The sequence below is a fragment of the Pogoniulus pusillus genome, chromosome 15, assembly GCF_015220805.1.
Source record: "Pogoniulus pusillus isolate bPogPus1 chromosome 15, bPogPus1.pri, whole genome shotgun sequence".
NCBI classification, from domain to species: Eukaryota; Metazoa; Chordata; class Aves; order Piciformes; family Lybiidae; genus Pogoniulus; species Pogoniulus pusillus.
This window is the reverse complement of record NC_087278.1, coordinates 20682933-20697414: the sequence shown is the minus strand read 5'-3', so window position 1 is coordinate 20697414 and position 14482 is coordinate 20682933. Positions and strand designations below refer to the sequence as shown.

The following is a 14482-nucleotide window of genomic DNA, read 5'->3' as shown; positions in this document are numbered from 1 at the left end:
CTAACATCCAGCCTAGACCTCCCCTGGCACTACTTGAGACTCTGTCCCCTGCTTCTGTTGCTGCTTGTCTGGCAGAAGAGCCCAACCCCACCTGGCTACAGCCTCCCTGCAGGGAGTTGTAGACAGCAATGAGCTCTGCCCTGAGCCTCCTCTTCTGCAGGCTGCACACCCCCAGCTCCCTCAGCCTCTCTTCACAGGGCTGTGCTCCAGGCCCCTCACCAGCCTTGCTGCCCTGCTCTGGACACCTTCCAGTACCTCAACATCTCTCTTGAATGGAGGAGCCCAGAACTGGACACAGCACTCAAGGTGTGGCCTGAGCAGTGCTGAGCACAGGGGCAGAAGAACCTCCCTGGTCCTGCTGGCCACACTGCTCCTGAGCCAGCCCAGGATGCCATTGGCTCTCCTGCCCACCTGGGCACTGCTGCCTCATCTTCAGGTACTATCTACCAGCACCCCCAGCTCCCTCTCTGCTTGCCTGCTCTCAGCCACTCTGTCCCCAGCCTGTAGCACTGCTTGGGGTTGTTGTGGTCAAAGTGTAGAACCCTGCACTTGGCCTTGTTCAGTCTCATCCCATTGGCCTCTGCCCACCCATCCAGCCTGACCAGGTCCCTCTGCAGGGCTCTCCTACCCTCCAACAGCTCCACACCTGCTCCTAGCTTGGTGTCATCTGCAAACTTGCTGATGCAGGACTCAATCCCCTGCTCCAGATCATCAATAAAGCTACTGAACAGGACTGGGCCCAGCACTGTAGCTATAAAACAAACTCTCTTACCACATGAGTGCTCTTTGGCCACTATGGAAGAGGAAAGGCAGAGCTATGCATTGAGAAGGGTTGCAGTGACAGGGGCTGCCCATTGCCTCAGAACAGGAGGTCTTGGCTTACATGTACAGGTTATCAGAAGCACCATGGTGCTTTACACTGGCTTCTGAGAGGGCATCCTGGAGCAAAGCTGGTGTTTGTGCTGAGGTGCTTCCCTGAGGAAGGGAGGGTATGGCTGAGTGGACTTTTCTGGTTCAAGTTGTCCCAGTAATGCTTTTCTTTCCTGATGTTTGTTTTCTGATTAGCTTTTCTTTTGTGCCTGGGATATGGCTGCCCACCAGCATTGGCTGGATGATTATCTTACCTCTGGTTTTCAGACTCCTTAGGAAGAAGGATCTTGGAAAACAGAGTGTTTAAATAACTTGGCATTGCTTCCTTCCTCCCTGTCGGTTCCTGCCTTTGCTGTTCTCTGCAGGAGGCAGTGACAGTGCTTGCACACAGGATTTCAGATCAAGTTTGGCATTGACAGACGTCAGCCTCAGAGCACTGGGACACAAGTTACTGACAGTGAGAGCAAAGCAGAGTTCAAAGGCACCTCGTGGGACTTGTTTGTTGGGGTTTTTTTTGGAGGGGGAACCATCTGTTATAAACAACTTGCTTTGTTTGCTTTAACTTTTTAAGCCCTTAAATTAAGTCCTGATCTGGAGCAGGGGATTGAGTCCAGCATCAGTTAAGTTTGCAGATGACACCAAGCTAGGGGCAGGTGTGGATCTGTTGTAAGGTAGGAGAGCCCTGCAGAGGGACCTGGACAGGCTGGATGGGTGGGCAGAGGCCAATGGGATGAGACTGAACAAGGCCAAGTGCAGGGTTCTGCACTTTGGCTACAACAACCCCAAGCAGCACTACAGGTTGGGGACTGAGTGCCTCAGAGCAGGCAGAGAGGGAGCTGGGGGTGCTGGTAGAGAGGAGCTGAAGATGAGGCAGCAGTGCCCAGGTGGGCAGCAGAGCCAATGGCATCCTGGGCTGGCTCAGGAGCAGTGTGGCCAGCAGGACCAGGGAGGTTATTCTGCCCTTGTGCTCAGCACTGCTCAGGCCACCCCTGGAGTGCTGTGTCCAGTTCTGGGCTCCTCCATTTAAGAGAGCTGTTGAGGTGCTTGAACGTGTCCAGAGCAGGGCAGCAAGGCTGGGGAGGGGCCTGGAGCACAGCCCTGTGAGGAGAGGCTGAGGGAGCTGGGGGTGTGCAGCCTGCGGAAGAGGAGGCTCAGGGCAGACCTCATTGCTGTCTACAACTCCCTGCAGGGAGGCTGTAGCCAGGTGGGGTTGGTCTCTTCTGCCAGGCAAGCAGCAACAGAAGCAGGGGACAGAGTCTCAAGTAGTGCCAGGGGAGGTTCAGGCTGGATGTTGGGAGGAAGTTGTTGCCAGAGAGAGTGATTGGCATTGGAATGGGATGCTCAGGGAGGTGGTGGAGTCACCATTCAAGACAAGCCTGGCTGAGGCACTTAGTGCCATGCTCTGGTTGATTGGCCAGGGCTGGGTGCTAGGTTGGACTGGCTGAGCTTGGACGTCTCTTCCAGCCTGGCTGATTCTGTCATTCTATACCTATACCATCCAGTGGGAAAGCAGGTTTGCCCAATTCAAGCCTCCCTTCTGTGCTAGCAGAGGGCTCTTCAGCTCTGCTGAAGTCTTTACCTGATCCCTTACTGCTGGGAGGCTGTAGAGAGTCACAGGACCTTGGCAGATTTGTCCGAGGAAGGAAGAGATGCTGAGGAAGAGCTACAGTGTTGCTGGCTTGCAGGACTGCAGTGCATCCCTTCCCTTTGGCTCTCAGCACCCCTGGGTGCCTTACTGAGCACTCTAACTCTTGGAACTGTGTAAGCTGCCTGCAGAAAAGGCTGGTCTGAGTGCTGGGTGTTGCCCTCGTCCTGTTCATTGCCCTTTCTACTGGCTGTGGCAACCCGCTGGGGTCTGCCCCTTCCCATCTGTGCAGTGTCTGCACTCTGTGCTGGCCTTACCTTCTCATCTGTGTTTGCATCTCCCTTGCAGGTCTGGATGGATGCAGGCACTCAAATCTTCTTTTCATATGCAATCTGTCTGGGATGCCTGACAGCTCTGGGCAGCTATAACAAATACCATAACAACTGCTACAGGTAACTGAAGCACAGCTCTGCTGCCTAGAGCCCTTCCCTCACTGAACATCAGTGTGTGCTGGCTGCTGAACCTCTGGAGCTTGCTGGCCTTCTGAGGTGTCATCTTTGTTCTTTCTGCTCTAAGGAAAGGCTTCGTAGGTACTTCCTCCCCAAATCTAGCTCTCTCTGCTTTCCACCCCCAGGAGCTTTCTGTGCCATGGATGACAAATCTCTTCCACACCAGCTACAACCCAGCAAAGTCAGATCCTTTGTGCTAGCTTTAGCCCATATCATAACCTCCTCTGCTGCATGAGCAGCCAATGAGGAAGCATAGCTGAGAGGTCTAATAGCTCTAGACCTTGTGATTGATCCTTCCTGTGTTCATCTGGACCTAGTGTCTTGCACTGTTGTCAGTGTTCTAGGGTCCTCTGTGCTGTCCCTGGCCTACATAAATGCCTGCAGATATGACCTCTGCTTCCCTGCATGTGCTCCTGGTGCTGGAGTGCCTCTGAACAGGGATGGGCCAGGTTGCCAGGTAGAGCCAGGCCATCGAGTTGAAGTGGTCAGGTGAAAAGAAACTTCTTTTGCTGTAGATATATCCAGCATCTGGAGCTGCATGTGCAGGGATAAAAGGCTAGTGAGTGGAAGAAGCCACCTCTAGGCAAAGCTGCCCACTTCCCTTCCTGCTGACTGTGCTGCTCCTGGTGCTGAGTTCTCCCTCCATACCTTTTAAACTCAGAATCGTGGCTGTTGCCATGAAAGGTCAAGGCAGACCACTGGCTGCACAGTCCTGGCTTGGCAGCTTTCTCTCTCTTCCCTTCAGAAGTTCACTCCTGCCTCTCCAGCAGTGGCTGGGCTGGGACTCCTTCCTTTTTGTGTCCCTTCTCCCAGATGCAGTTTGGAGAGAGAAAGGTCTGGCGAAAGAAGAGAAAAGCAGTTTGGCTTTGGCCTTGCTGCATGTCCTTGAGCATTAGCCCTCTGCATCTCCAGCCTGGGTGTATAGCAGCCTGATGCTAACAGGGACTGCTTAGCAGTGAGAGTGTGAAGAGCTGCTGGAGCTGCAGCTGGGAGATGCTGTGGAAGGGGAAGAGATGCCTGCACACAAACCCTTTGTGCTGTTTGGCTTTGCTGGGCAACTGGTTCTCAGGTTTGGTGTCCAACACCTCAGCAACCTGTTCCCAGGCATGGACATACTTATAATGGACTGCTGCTGTGCACTGCAGCTTTGGCTTTCATAGGAAGACAGGACCAAGCTTTAACAGGGCAGAGGTGCTGCACTCATTTACTCCAGGACAGTTGTAACCTTTGGTGACCTGGAAGGGGAAGGGCAAGAGGGACCATTACTTGTATGGCAGCAGTCCAAGGTGGCACCAAAGGGCAGAGTCTATTTCTTGATTTCTGGGTCAGTAAGGGATATTATCAGGGCTCCCTGGTTCCCTTTTAGGTGGAAATCTGGAGAGGTGTCTTTGGCAGTTCCACCATGACATCCCTTTCCACCTGCCAGCTCTTGCCTTTCCAGGGAGGGTTTTCCCCATCATGTTTAGATCTATGGGAAAGAGAGGCAAAGCACCAGGAAGGAAGCCAAATTGTTTGAAATGAGTGGCAGAGAATAACTGGGACTATAATTAGAAAGCAAAGCAGGCAGGTCAGAGCAGCTGGAGAAACAAGGTTCTGGTGGTGGCTTCCCACTAGGGTAAGTAAGCTTTTTGGAGTGTGACTCTCTTTGTCAGCCAGGAGATTGCCAACTGTGCATCTTCTTGGGTGCTCTCTTGCCTTGCAAACCAAGTGCAAAGGCAGAGCAATGCTATCAGATGCTCAGTAAGCTTTTTGGAGTGTGAGCCTGCTTTTTTGCCAGGAGATTGCCAACTGTGCATCTTCTTTGGTGCTCTCTTGCCTTGCAAACCAAGTGCAAAGGCAGAGCAATGCTATCAGGTGCTCAGTAAGCTTTTTGGAGTATGAGCCTCCTTTTTTGCCAGGAGATTGCCAACTGTGCATCTTCTTTGGTGCTCTCTTGCCTTGCAAACCAAGTGCAATGCTATCAGGTGCTCAGTAAGCTTTTTGGAGTGTGAGCCTCCTTTTTAGCCAGGAGGTTACCAACTGTGCACCCTCTTTGGTGCTCTCTTGCCTTGCAAACCAAGTGCAATGCTATCAGGTGCTCAGCAGCCCTCAACAATGCAGAAAGCTGTGCTGTGGAAGGAGAAATCTGACTATTTATGGCACAGGAGCTCTGCCTAGAACTGTACATTACCCCTAGGAATAGTTGCAGACTGTGAACAGGTCTGGCTAACGTTTGGGGTGGACCATGTGGCCCTCCCCCAGATGCTAAATACCTTCAGACCAATACCAGAAAATCAAACCAGCTTTGTGGAGTAGCATTTAATAAAGTCAAAGCAGGCCACGAAATGCCAGGAGGGATGTGTTCAGTTTGGTTCAGAATAGCTCAGAAAGATGCTGCAAATGTTACTGTTGTCCCCAGGGTTGCAGTCACAAGGGGGACTAAGGAGACTGGAGCGTGAAAAGGAATTGGATGGATAAGAGAGGCTTAGCTTAAAGAGTAGATGGATGCAAATGAGACGAAACAGAGACAAAAGAGAATAGATCACAGAAAATGGATGGCTTTGCTCCTCTTTCTCCTGTAATGCAAGGACCAGGAGAGATATTTAGTAGTGCTGAGAACCAAGAGGATTGTAACTGGCCTGAGAAATCTATTAAGGTGAAAGCCACGTCCCCTTTTCAGATCAAAATAATCTCTGGTGGTATTCTCTGCCACAGGGGAAAGCAGGGGAGAGAGGGAAAGGGGGAGGGGGAACTAACTCAGGCATTGTGTAGCAAGACTATGTCAGGACTGAGGAGTGTAGATGAGGAGAGGTCACCTAAGGCTTTCCTTAGGGAGAATCCTCTTGTGTTGCCCACTCTGGGGCATCCTGCTGGTGCTGGGCTGAGCTGTGGGGATGCTAGAAGCGAAGACCTGCTGTGAGCACAGTGGCTGGGGTGGAAGAGCAGGTGCTGCCTTGGGGGTTGCCAGGGGGTGTGAATTGTGGCTGGACCCCCACCTGGCTGATGCTGTGCCTGCTTCTCCCAGGGACTGCGTGGCCCTCTGTTTCCTCAACAGTGGGACCAGCTTTGTGGCTGGCTTTGCCATCTTCTCCATCCTGGGCTTCATGGCAAAGGAGCAGGGTGTGCCTATCGCCGAGGTGGCAGAGTCAGGTGAGTGGGGCTGCGGTGGGATGGGGTTGTGGGAGTGCTGCTGTTGGGCTCCCCTCAGCACGGGGAGCATGTTTGCAGAATACCCACCTTGGAATGGATGGTGCTGCAGCTGCAGCTTGCCATCCTGGTGGGCAGCTCTGCCTCCAGAAACCAGGGAGGAATGCAGCAGCTGCTGCTGCACCTTAACATCTTAGGTGACCTAACCTGCCTTGAAGGGTGAGGCAGTTGCTGTGCCTTGGAGGGGGGTTGGGGTGCCTACATTGCCTGTGCTCAGGCTTGTGTTGTGCTTCCCTCAGCTCAGAGGTATTCCCTGGTTCGTGGCCCTCACAATGGCAGTGCAGCCAGAGCTTGCTGTGTTCTCTTTCTCTTTCTGCTGGGGTCCTTCACCCCTCTGGGAGCCTGAGTTCCATGCACAGTTCCGGTGTAAGTGGAGCAGGAGGCTGCACGGCTGCAGGCTGTGCCTCGGCGGGATGGGTGCCTCAGGTGGGTGTCCATCAGCTGTGCCACACCAGTGCCGTGCCATTGCTCGCTCTGAAAGGCCTTCTTCCTGCAGGGCCTGGCCTGGCATTCATCGCCTACCCTCGGGCTGTGGTCATGCTGCCCTTCTCCCCACTCTGGGCATGCTTCTTCTTCGTGATGGTTGTTTTGCTGGGACTGGACAGCCAGGTAACGGCACAGGCGCAGATGCAGAGTGGTTCCCTGCCAGGCAAAACCCACTGCCCCTTTGGGACAGGCTTTAGCTGGGGGGCAGTGGGACTGAGGAGCCAGTGAAGATGGGCTGATGGAGATGAGATCTCTGCTCTTTGCAGTTTGTCTGCGTGGAGAGCCTTGTCACAGCTCTTGTGGACATGTACCCCACCATCTTCCGCAGGAAGAACCGCCGCGAGACTCTCATCCTGCTGGTCTCCGTCCTCTCCTACCTGGTTGGGTTGGTGATGCTCACAGAGGTATTTTAGCCTCAGACCACCTGTGTAGTCCTTGCTGGGTCTGAGTTCCTCTCTGGCAGAGGAAGGGCTGGTGGCTGGTAGTGTTTGTGCTGGGGCCAAGAGCTTGCCAGTGAGACCCATCCTGCTGGACCGTGCCTGGAGGAGGCCACTCTTCCCTTCTTGTGACGTTCACATCACCCTTCCAGACATCACCCTTTGTGTCAGTCACAGTCCTGACCTTCTCCTGCCAAGACTGATCATTAGAGCTCTGGACAGCCCATATTTCAGTTACTGATTTGTCTTTACATGACCCAAACCTTTACAGCTGTAACTTGTTGCACGTTGCCTTTCCTCTCCTCTTTCCTCCTGGCTAGAGCCACATGAACACTTGGTGTAAGGCAACTGGGTGGGCCTGAGCATGGCCCACATCTATCACACTGATTTCCTATGTGTTCCCTTTGTTGTGCTCACTTGCCTGAGAGTGAAACTCGTCTGGTTTAAAGTCTTTTAACTCCTCCTAGCAGTATGTGGGGGGGGGTGTCTGATACTACCATGATGCTCTTTGCATCTCCTGCTTTCATTTGGGCACTGTTTTGGCAAAGCTGCCTTTGGCATTGCACTTGCTGCTTTGTGCCTGCTCTCACCTGCCAGGCCATTGTGCAGGCAGCCTTTCAGGACCAGGCAGTGAGAGGTGCAGGCTGCCAGCCTCTGGGCCCACAGCAAGAGGTGCTCAGAAGGCTGCATGCACAACTACTTCCCTCTCAATCAGGGAAATCAATGTTAGTCAGCTGCGTCGTGCCTCTTGAGTGGGGTACCACAGGAGCTGCTTTGGTTTTGTCTTCTGAAATATCTCCCCAGCCTCTGGCTGTCACCTGCCCTGCCCTGGAACAGAAGGTTGCAGGGTTTTGTCTTCTGAAATATTCCCCCCTCCCAGCCTCTGGCTGTCACTTGCCCTGCCCTGGAACAGAAGGTTACAGGGTTTTGTCTTCTGAAATATCCCCCTGCCAGCCTCTGGCTGTCACTTGCCCTGCCCTGGAACAGAAGGTTGCAGGAACTCTCAGGAGCAGGGTGGCTGTGTGTCTCCATCAGGCCTTAAGCACAGGAGACATGGCCTTTGCCTTTGGCTAAAAGCCTGCCCCAGGGAGAGGAAGCTGCCTCTGGCTCCGAGGAAGATGTAGAGTTTGTTTCCTGCTCTGGCTGGAGCTCTCTGCCTGTGCCTGACTGCTCTCCCCTCTCTCCCCTGGCCCTGCTGCCCGCTTGGCCCCTGGCAGGGCGGGATGTATGTCTTCCAGCTCTTTGATTACTATGCTGCCAGTGGCATGTGCCTGCTCTTTGTGGCCATCTTCGAGGCTCTCTGCATCGCCTGGGTCTATGGTGAGTATGAACCAGGGGGGATTGCCAGCTTTGGTCTCTCAGGCTCTGTCCAAGTGCTGGTCTGTAGCTCATCTTGGCAATCGCTTTGCAGCTCATAGCAGACCTCTAAACCCTCGCTTGGGTGCCACTGGGCTCAGAACCACAGAGTCACAGAAACATGCAGCTTGGCAAAGCCCCTCAGGAGCACCAAATCCAACCTAGAACCCTGCTCTACCAGATTCACCTTCAACCGTAGCCCTAAGCACTACATCCAAAACACCCTTAAACACAGCCAGGGTGGGTGACTCTGCCACCTCCCTGGGCAGCTCATTCCACTCCCTGACCACTCTCTCCATGAAAAAAAATTCCCTAATGTCCAGTCTAAACCTCCTCAGCCTCAGCTTGAGGCCATTCCCCCTTGTTCTGTCTCGCACTACCTGTGAGCAGAGCCCAGCAGCAGCCTCTCCAAAGTGTCCCTTCGAGTAGTTGTAGACAGCAATGAGGTCTCAGGTGGTGAGGACTCAGATGGTGGTGGCTTCCTCATGGCAATGCCCTGGAGCATCTCTTTGGCAGATACCTCCAGCATGTTCCTATGCACCTCTCCTTTTGAGGCCTTCACACCGAGGGGGGATGGTTCAGGTCTTAGCCTGAGAGAAGATGAGGGACTGATGCTGAACCACTGGTCTGTTGTGGGGCAAGTTCAGGACAGGCGGGCAAGCTCCCCTGCAGGGCTGTTGGCCACACTGAGGTTACTGCACTGTGTTATGGTGAGCAGTGGCAGCGAAGCTGGAGTGTAGCCACGCAGACCTTGCTGCCCTCCTTGGGTGGCATCGTGCCCTCCTTGGGTGGCAGCAGCGAGGCCTCCTGCCCTCTTTCCGCAGGTGCTGAGCGCTTCTACGACAACATCGAGGACATGATTGGCTACCGGCCCTGGCCCCTCATCAAGTACTGCTGGCTCTTCGTCACCCCAGCTGTCTGCACGGTGAGCAGCTGTGGGCAGCAAGGGCGGCAGAGCTGGCTGGCTCTGGGGCAGAGACACCCACACAGAGCAGCGTGTGGGTGTGGAGTGGGTCTGTGACAGAGCAATGTGTGTGTGTGTGGAGTGGGGTCTGTGACAGAGCAATGTGTGTGTGTGGAGTGGGGTCTGTGACAGAGCAATGTGTGTGTGTGTGTGGAGTGGGTTCTGTGGCAGAGCAATGTGTGTGTGTGTGGAGTGGGTCTGTGACAGAGCAATGTGTGTGTGTGTGGAGTGGGTCTGTGACAGAGCAATGTGTGTGTGTGTGGAGTGGGGTCTGTGACAGAGCAATGTGTGTGTGTGGAGTGGGGTCTGTGACAGAGCAATGTGTGTGTGTGTGTGGAGTGGGTTCTGTGGCAGAGCAATGTGTGTGTGTGGAGTGGGGTCTGTGACAGAGCAATGTGTGTGTGTGTGGAGTGGGTTCTGTGACAGCAATGTGTGTGTGTGTGGAGTGGGGTCTGTGACAGCAATGTGTGTGTGTGTGGAGTGGTCTGTGACAGCAATGTGTGTGTGTGTGGAGTGGGGTCTGTGACAGCAATGTGTGTGTGTGTGGAGTGGGTATGTGACAGAGCAATGTGTGTGTGTGTGGAGTGGGGTCTGTGACAGAGCAATGTGTGTGTGTGTGGAGTGGGGTCTGTGACAGAGCAATGTGTGTGTGTGTGGAGTGGGGTCTGTGACAGCAATGTGTGTGTGTGTGTAGTGGGTCTGTGACAGCAATGTGTGTGTGTGTGGAGTGGGGTCTGTGACAGAGCAATGTGTGTGTGTGTGGAGTGGGGTATGTGACAGAGCAATGTGTGTGTGTGTGGAGTGGGTCTGTGACAGCAATGTGTGTGTGTGTGGAGTGGGGTCTGTGACAGAGCAATGTGTGTGTGTGTGGAGTGGGGTATGTGACAGAGCAATGTGTGTGTGTGTGGAGTGGGGTCTGTGACAGCAATGTGTGTGTGTGTGGAGTGGGGTCTGTGACAGAGCAATGTGTGTGTGTGTGGAGTGGGGTCTGTGACAGAGCAATGTGTGTGTGTGTGGAGTGGGGTCTGTGACAGCAATGTGTGTGTGTGTGGAGTGGGGTCTGTGACAGAGCAATGTGTGTGTGTGTGGAGTGGGGTCTGTGACAGCAATGTGTGTGTGTGTGGAGTGGGTCTGTGACAGAGCAATGTGTGTGTGTGTGGAGTGGGGTCTGTGACAGAGCAATGTGTGTGTGTGTGGAGTGGGGTATGTGACAGAGCAATGTGTGTGTGTGTGTGGAGTGGGTCTGTGACAGCAATGTGTGTGTGTGTGGAGTGGGGTCTGTGACAGAGCAATGTGTGTGTGTGTGGAGTGGGGTCTGTGACAGAGCAATGTGTGTGTGTGTGGAGTGGGGTCTGTGACAGAGCAATGTGTGTGTGTGTGGAGTGGGGTATGTGACAGAGCAATGTGTGTGTGTGTGTGGAGTGGGTCTGTGACAGCAATGTGTGTGTGTGTGGAGTGGGGTCTGTGACAGAGCAATGTGTGTGTGTGTGGAGTGGGGTCTGTGACAGAGCAATGTGTGTGTGTGGAGTGGGGTCTGTGACAGAGCAATGTGTGTGTGTGTGTAGTGGGTCTGTGACAGCAATGTGTGTGTGTGTGGAGTGGGGTCTGTGACAGAGCAATGTGTGTGTGTGTGTAGTGGGTCTGTGACAGCAATGTGTGTGTGTGTGGAGTGGGTTCTGTGACAGCAAGGGGTGTGTGTGTGTGTGGAGTGGGTTCTGTGGCAGAGCAATGTGTGTGTGCAGTGGGTTCTGTGGCCTGCAGCATGGCAGCCTGTTCCGTGTGTAGGTGGCTTTAAGGCCAGGTGTGGGGCTAAAGAACTCCGTGGCAGGAGTGTCGTGGGGCATGTCCCAGCACAGCTTGCTTGGCTGCTGTCTCTTCTGTCGCTGTCCTGGGAAGCATTTTGTGCCCAGGAGACTGTGGGCATGAGCTCGCTGGGAAAGCCTCTCCCAGCTAACGCTGTTGACCTTCTTGCTCTTTTTCTCTTGCTCTCTTCCACCTTGCCAGGCAACCTTCCTGTTTTCTCTGATCAAATACACTCCACTGACCTACAACAAGAAGTATGTGTACCCGTGGTGGGGTGACACCCTGGGCTGGCTGCTGGCCCTCTCCTCCATGGTGTGCATCCCTTTCTGGATCGTCTACAAACTCTCCACCATCAAAGGCTCCCTCAGAGAGGTGAAAGTGGTGCTCTGGGGTCAGGGCGTGGGCTGTGCTCCTGTGGCCAAGTCCAGCCTTGCAGGGGGATGGTTTGTGTGCTGCAGGTGATCAGCAGGGAGCCTAGAATGAATCAGCTGAATGAGTCCATTGTTGTCACAGACTTGGGTTTTTGAAGTGCTGTCTGGCTGGAGGGCTGCTTCAAGCTGGCAGTTGCCTGCTGCTACCCTTTGATTATTGCTTATGTCTCTTTGCAACCACCATTGGAAAAAAAAGTTCATTAGATGGAGAGGATAAAGATGATCTGCAGTGCCTCAAGACAGTTTGGAGGCTGCCCTTGACTAAGATTCAAGGATGTTGAGAAAGTTCCATATCCCATGGCCATTGTGCTCAGCTGAGTTGCCCAGTGTGTGCTGAGGCTGTAGGCATGGAGTGGAGGGGCTCAGGTGGGTTGCTGAGGCTGTAAGCATGGAGTGGAGGGGCTCAGGTGGGTTGCTGAGGCTGTAAGCATGGAGTGGAGGGGCTCAGTGGGGTTGCTGAGGCTGTAGGCATGGAGTGGAGGGGCTCAGTGGGGTTGTTGAGGCTGTAGGCATGGAGTGGAGGGGCTCACTGGGGTATTGGAGTTTCCATCCAGCCTCTGTGCCTTGGGCCTCCCAAACCCATGGCTGACTGCCCTGCCTGTGCCCTGGGGGCTTCCTACCCCTGGCACAGACACAAGGGGAGGTTTCACAAGCAGTGAGACCCAAGATCCTAGCTATTTTCTGCTTCCTGCAAGTGCTCAAGCCTGGGTTGTGACAGTAATAGGCCCCTGGCCCTTCTGCCCAGCACAGACGGGAGTGGGCACAACTGCAGGACCATGGCAAGGACCAGGCTTGCAGCCCCGTCTGGCTGTGTGAATGATACCTGTGACTGGAAGAGGAAGGCCCAGGCCATCTGTTGTCCTTGCAGCTGTGTTCCATACCTGCCTTTACCTTCCAGAGGCTCCGCCAACTCACCTGCCCCCTTGAGGACTTGCCTTGCAGGCCAGGCATGGAACAGCAGCTTCCCTCCACCAGAGCTGGCCTCTTGATGCTGACAGAGCTGGAATCTCATTGCTAGGACCGGTGTGGCTCTCCTGTCCTCCTCCAGGATGGTTTCTGCACAGCCTTTAGTGCCTGTTGGCCAGCACCAGGATTCATCACTTGCCAAGGGGAGAGGGATTTCTGGGCTGAGCTCCCTTCTCTGGAAGACTCGAGGGGCTGAGGAAGAGGCTGCTGTGGAGGTGGTCTGCACGGGGTTAGCAATGCACCTTAATCCTCTCTCTGGAGAGGGCTCTGAAGGGGACCATCGATCACCAGTACTCCTGAGTGTCCCCAGCCTTCTGGTGGACAGAAAGGAAGGACTGAACCTGGAGCAGAGAGTCTCAAGAGAGTTTCAGAGGTGTCTCCAGTGTGGACTTTGGGAGCTTCTCCATTCATTGCATTAAATCCTTGTTTTCCCCCTCTAGATCTGCTCTGACTCAGTTTTCTCTCCCCAGTTTCTCTTGCTCACAGCATGTTAGATGAGATGTTAGTGGAGCTGTGCTGGGCAGTCAGGTCTGGTGCTCAGCTGCACTGGCACGTTGGCATGGCAGTGTGGCTGGAGGAGGGGAAGCTTGGGGATGTTAAGAAGGAAAGAGGGACTGCTGGTTCAAGGGCCTCTGTGAGCGTGGGGTGCCTGGAGTGCAGTGTCACCTGCTGCTGGAGCCATTGTCAGGCCCCAGCTAGAAAAAACACCTGCTTGAGGAGTCACTGGGCTGTTCCTAGGGTCTGAGAGAAGCTTTGGAGGTTGGGTAAAGGGCTGTAAGTTGAAGGATCTTGGGAAGCACTCCCTTGTCTCTGCAGATCATAGAATCAGTCAGGGTTGGAAGGGACCACAAGGATCAGCCAGTTCCAACTTCATTGCCGTGGGCAAGGACACTCTACCCAGAGTCTCATCCAGCCTGGCCTTAAACACCTCCCTGGGCAACCCATTCCAGCCTCTCACCACTCTCATGCTCAACAACTTCCTCCTCGTGGCCAGTCTGAATCTCCCCACCTCCAGCTTTGCTCCCTTCCCCTTAGTCCTCTCACTACCTCATAGCCCAAATGTCCCTCCCCAGCTTTTTTGTAGGCTCACTCAGATCCTGGAAGGCCACATGAAGGTCACCGGGGAGCCTCCTCTTCTGCAGCCTGCACAGCCCCAACTCTTTAAGCCTGTGCTTGCAGCAGAGCTGCTGCAGCCCTCTGAGCATCCCCGTGGTGTGTTTGCTGTCTGCCTCCCAGGTGCTCTAGCAGCAGTCCTTTCGCTTCACCTAAGGAGTGAGGGCTGTGCGGTTCAGGTGAGACCTGCCTCGTGTCAACAAGCAGGGGCGCCGCATCGGGCGGTCTGCACCGAGGAAACAGCTGAATGCAAGAGCCTGCGTTCTGCGTGGGGCAGCCCCAGCGTGCGAGGAGGGCAGCCAGGGGACACACAGCTCCAGGAAGCTGGATGGCTCCCAGGAAACCCTGAGGAAGCTGAGGCCCGGGCAGAACAGAGCCAGTGGCCAGAGGCACTCGGCTTGTTGAGTGACGCAAGGGCAGCAGCGGGCACCAGGCTGTGGGCGGTGGTGCGGCGCTGCCGGCAGCGCAGGATGCAGCTCGCCGCCAGGTGGCGCCAGGACCTCACCCGGAGCCGCGGCGCTTAGAGTCAGCGAATGAATCCCAGTCAGCCAGGCTGGCACAGAGCTCCGAGCTCAGCCAGCCCAGCCTAGCACCCAGCCCTGCCCAACCAACCAGACCATGGCACTAAGTGCTCCAGCCAGGCTTGGCTGCAACACCTCCAGGCACAGCGACTCCACCACCTCCCTGGGCAGCCCATTCCAATGCCAATCACTCTCTCTGACAACAACTTCCTCCTCACATCCAGCCTAGACTTCCCCTGCCACAGCTTCACACTG

General features: G+C 54.7%; 1 protein-coding gene across 4 annotated transcripts in view; it reads left to right on the top strand.

Moving 5' to 3' along the window:
- SLC6A13 (solute carrier family 6 member 13) overlaps positions 1–13032 on the top strand; it is a 42233-nt gene extending 29201 nt beyond the window's left edge. For 2 of the 4 annotated variants that reach the window (XM_064155656.1, XM_064155657.1), the window contains exons 8-15: positions 2804–2907; positions 5969–6093; positions 6647–6759; positions 6903–7040; positions 8291–8393; positions 9254–9354; positions 11398–11568; positions 12526–13032. In XM_064155656.1, coding sequence (XP_064011726.1) covers positions 2804–2907; positions 5969–6093; positions 6647–6759; positions 6903–7040; positions 8291–8393; positions 9254–9354; positions 11398–11568; positions 12526–12645 — 975 coding nt within the window. In that variant the 3' untranslated portion in view covers positions 12646–13032. The remainder of the gene's footprint in view (positions 1–2803; positions 2908–5968; positions 6094–6646; positions 6760–6902; positions 7041–8290; positions 8394–9253; positions 9355–11397; positions 11569–12525) is intronic. The other 2 variants (XM_064155658.1, XM_064155659.1) reach the window with 2 other exon arrangements.
- The last annotated feature ends 1450 nt before the right edge of the window (positions 13033–14482 follow it).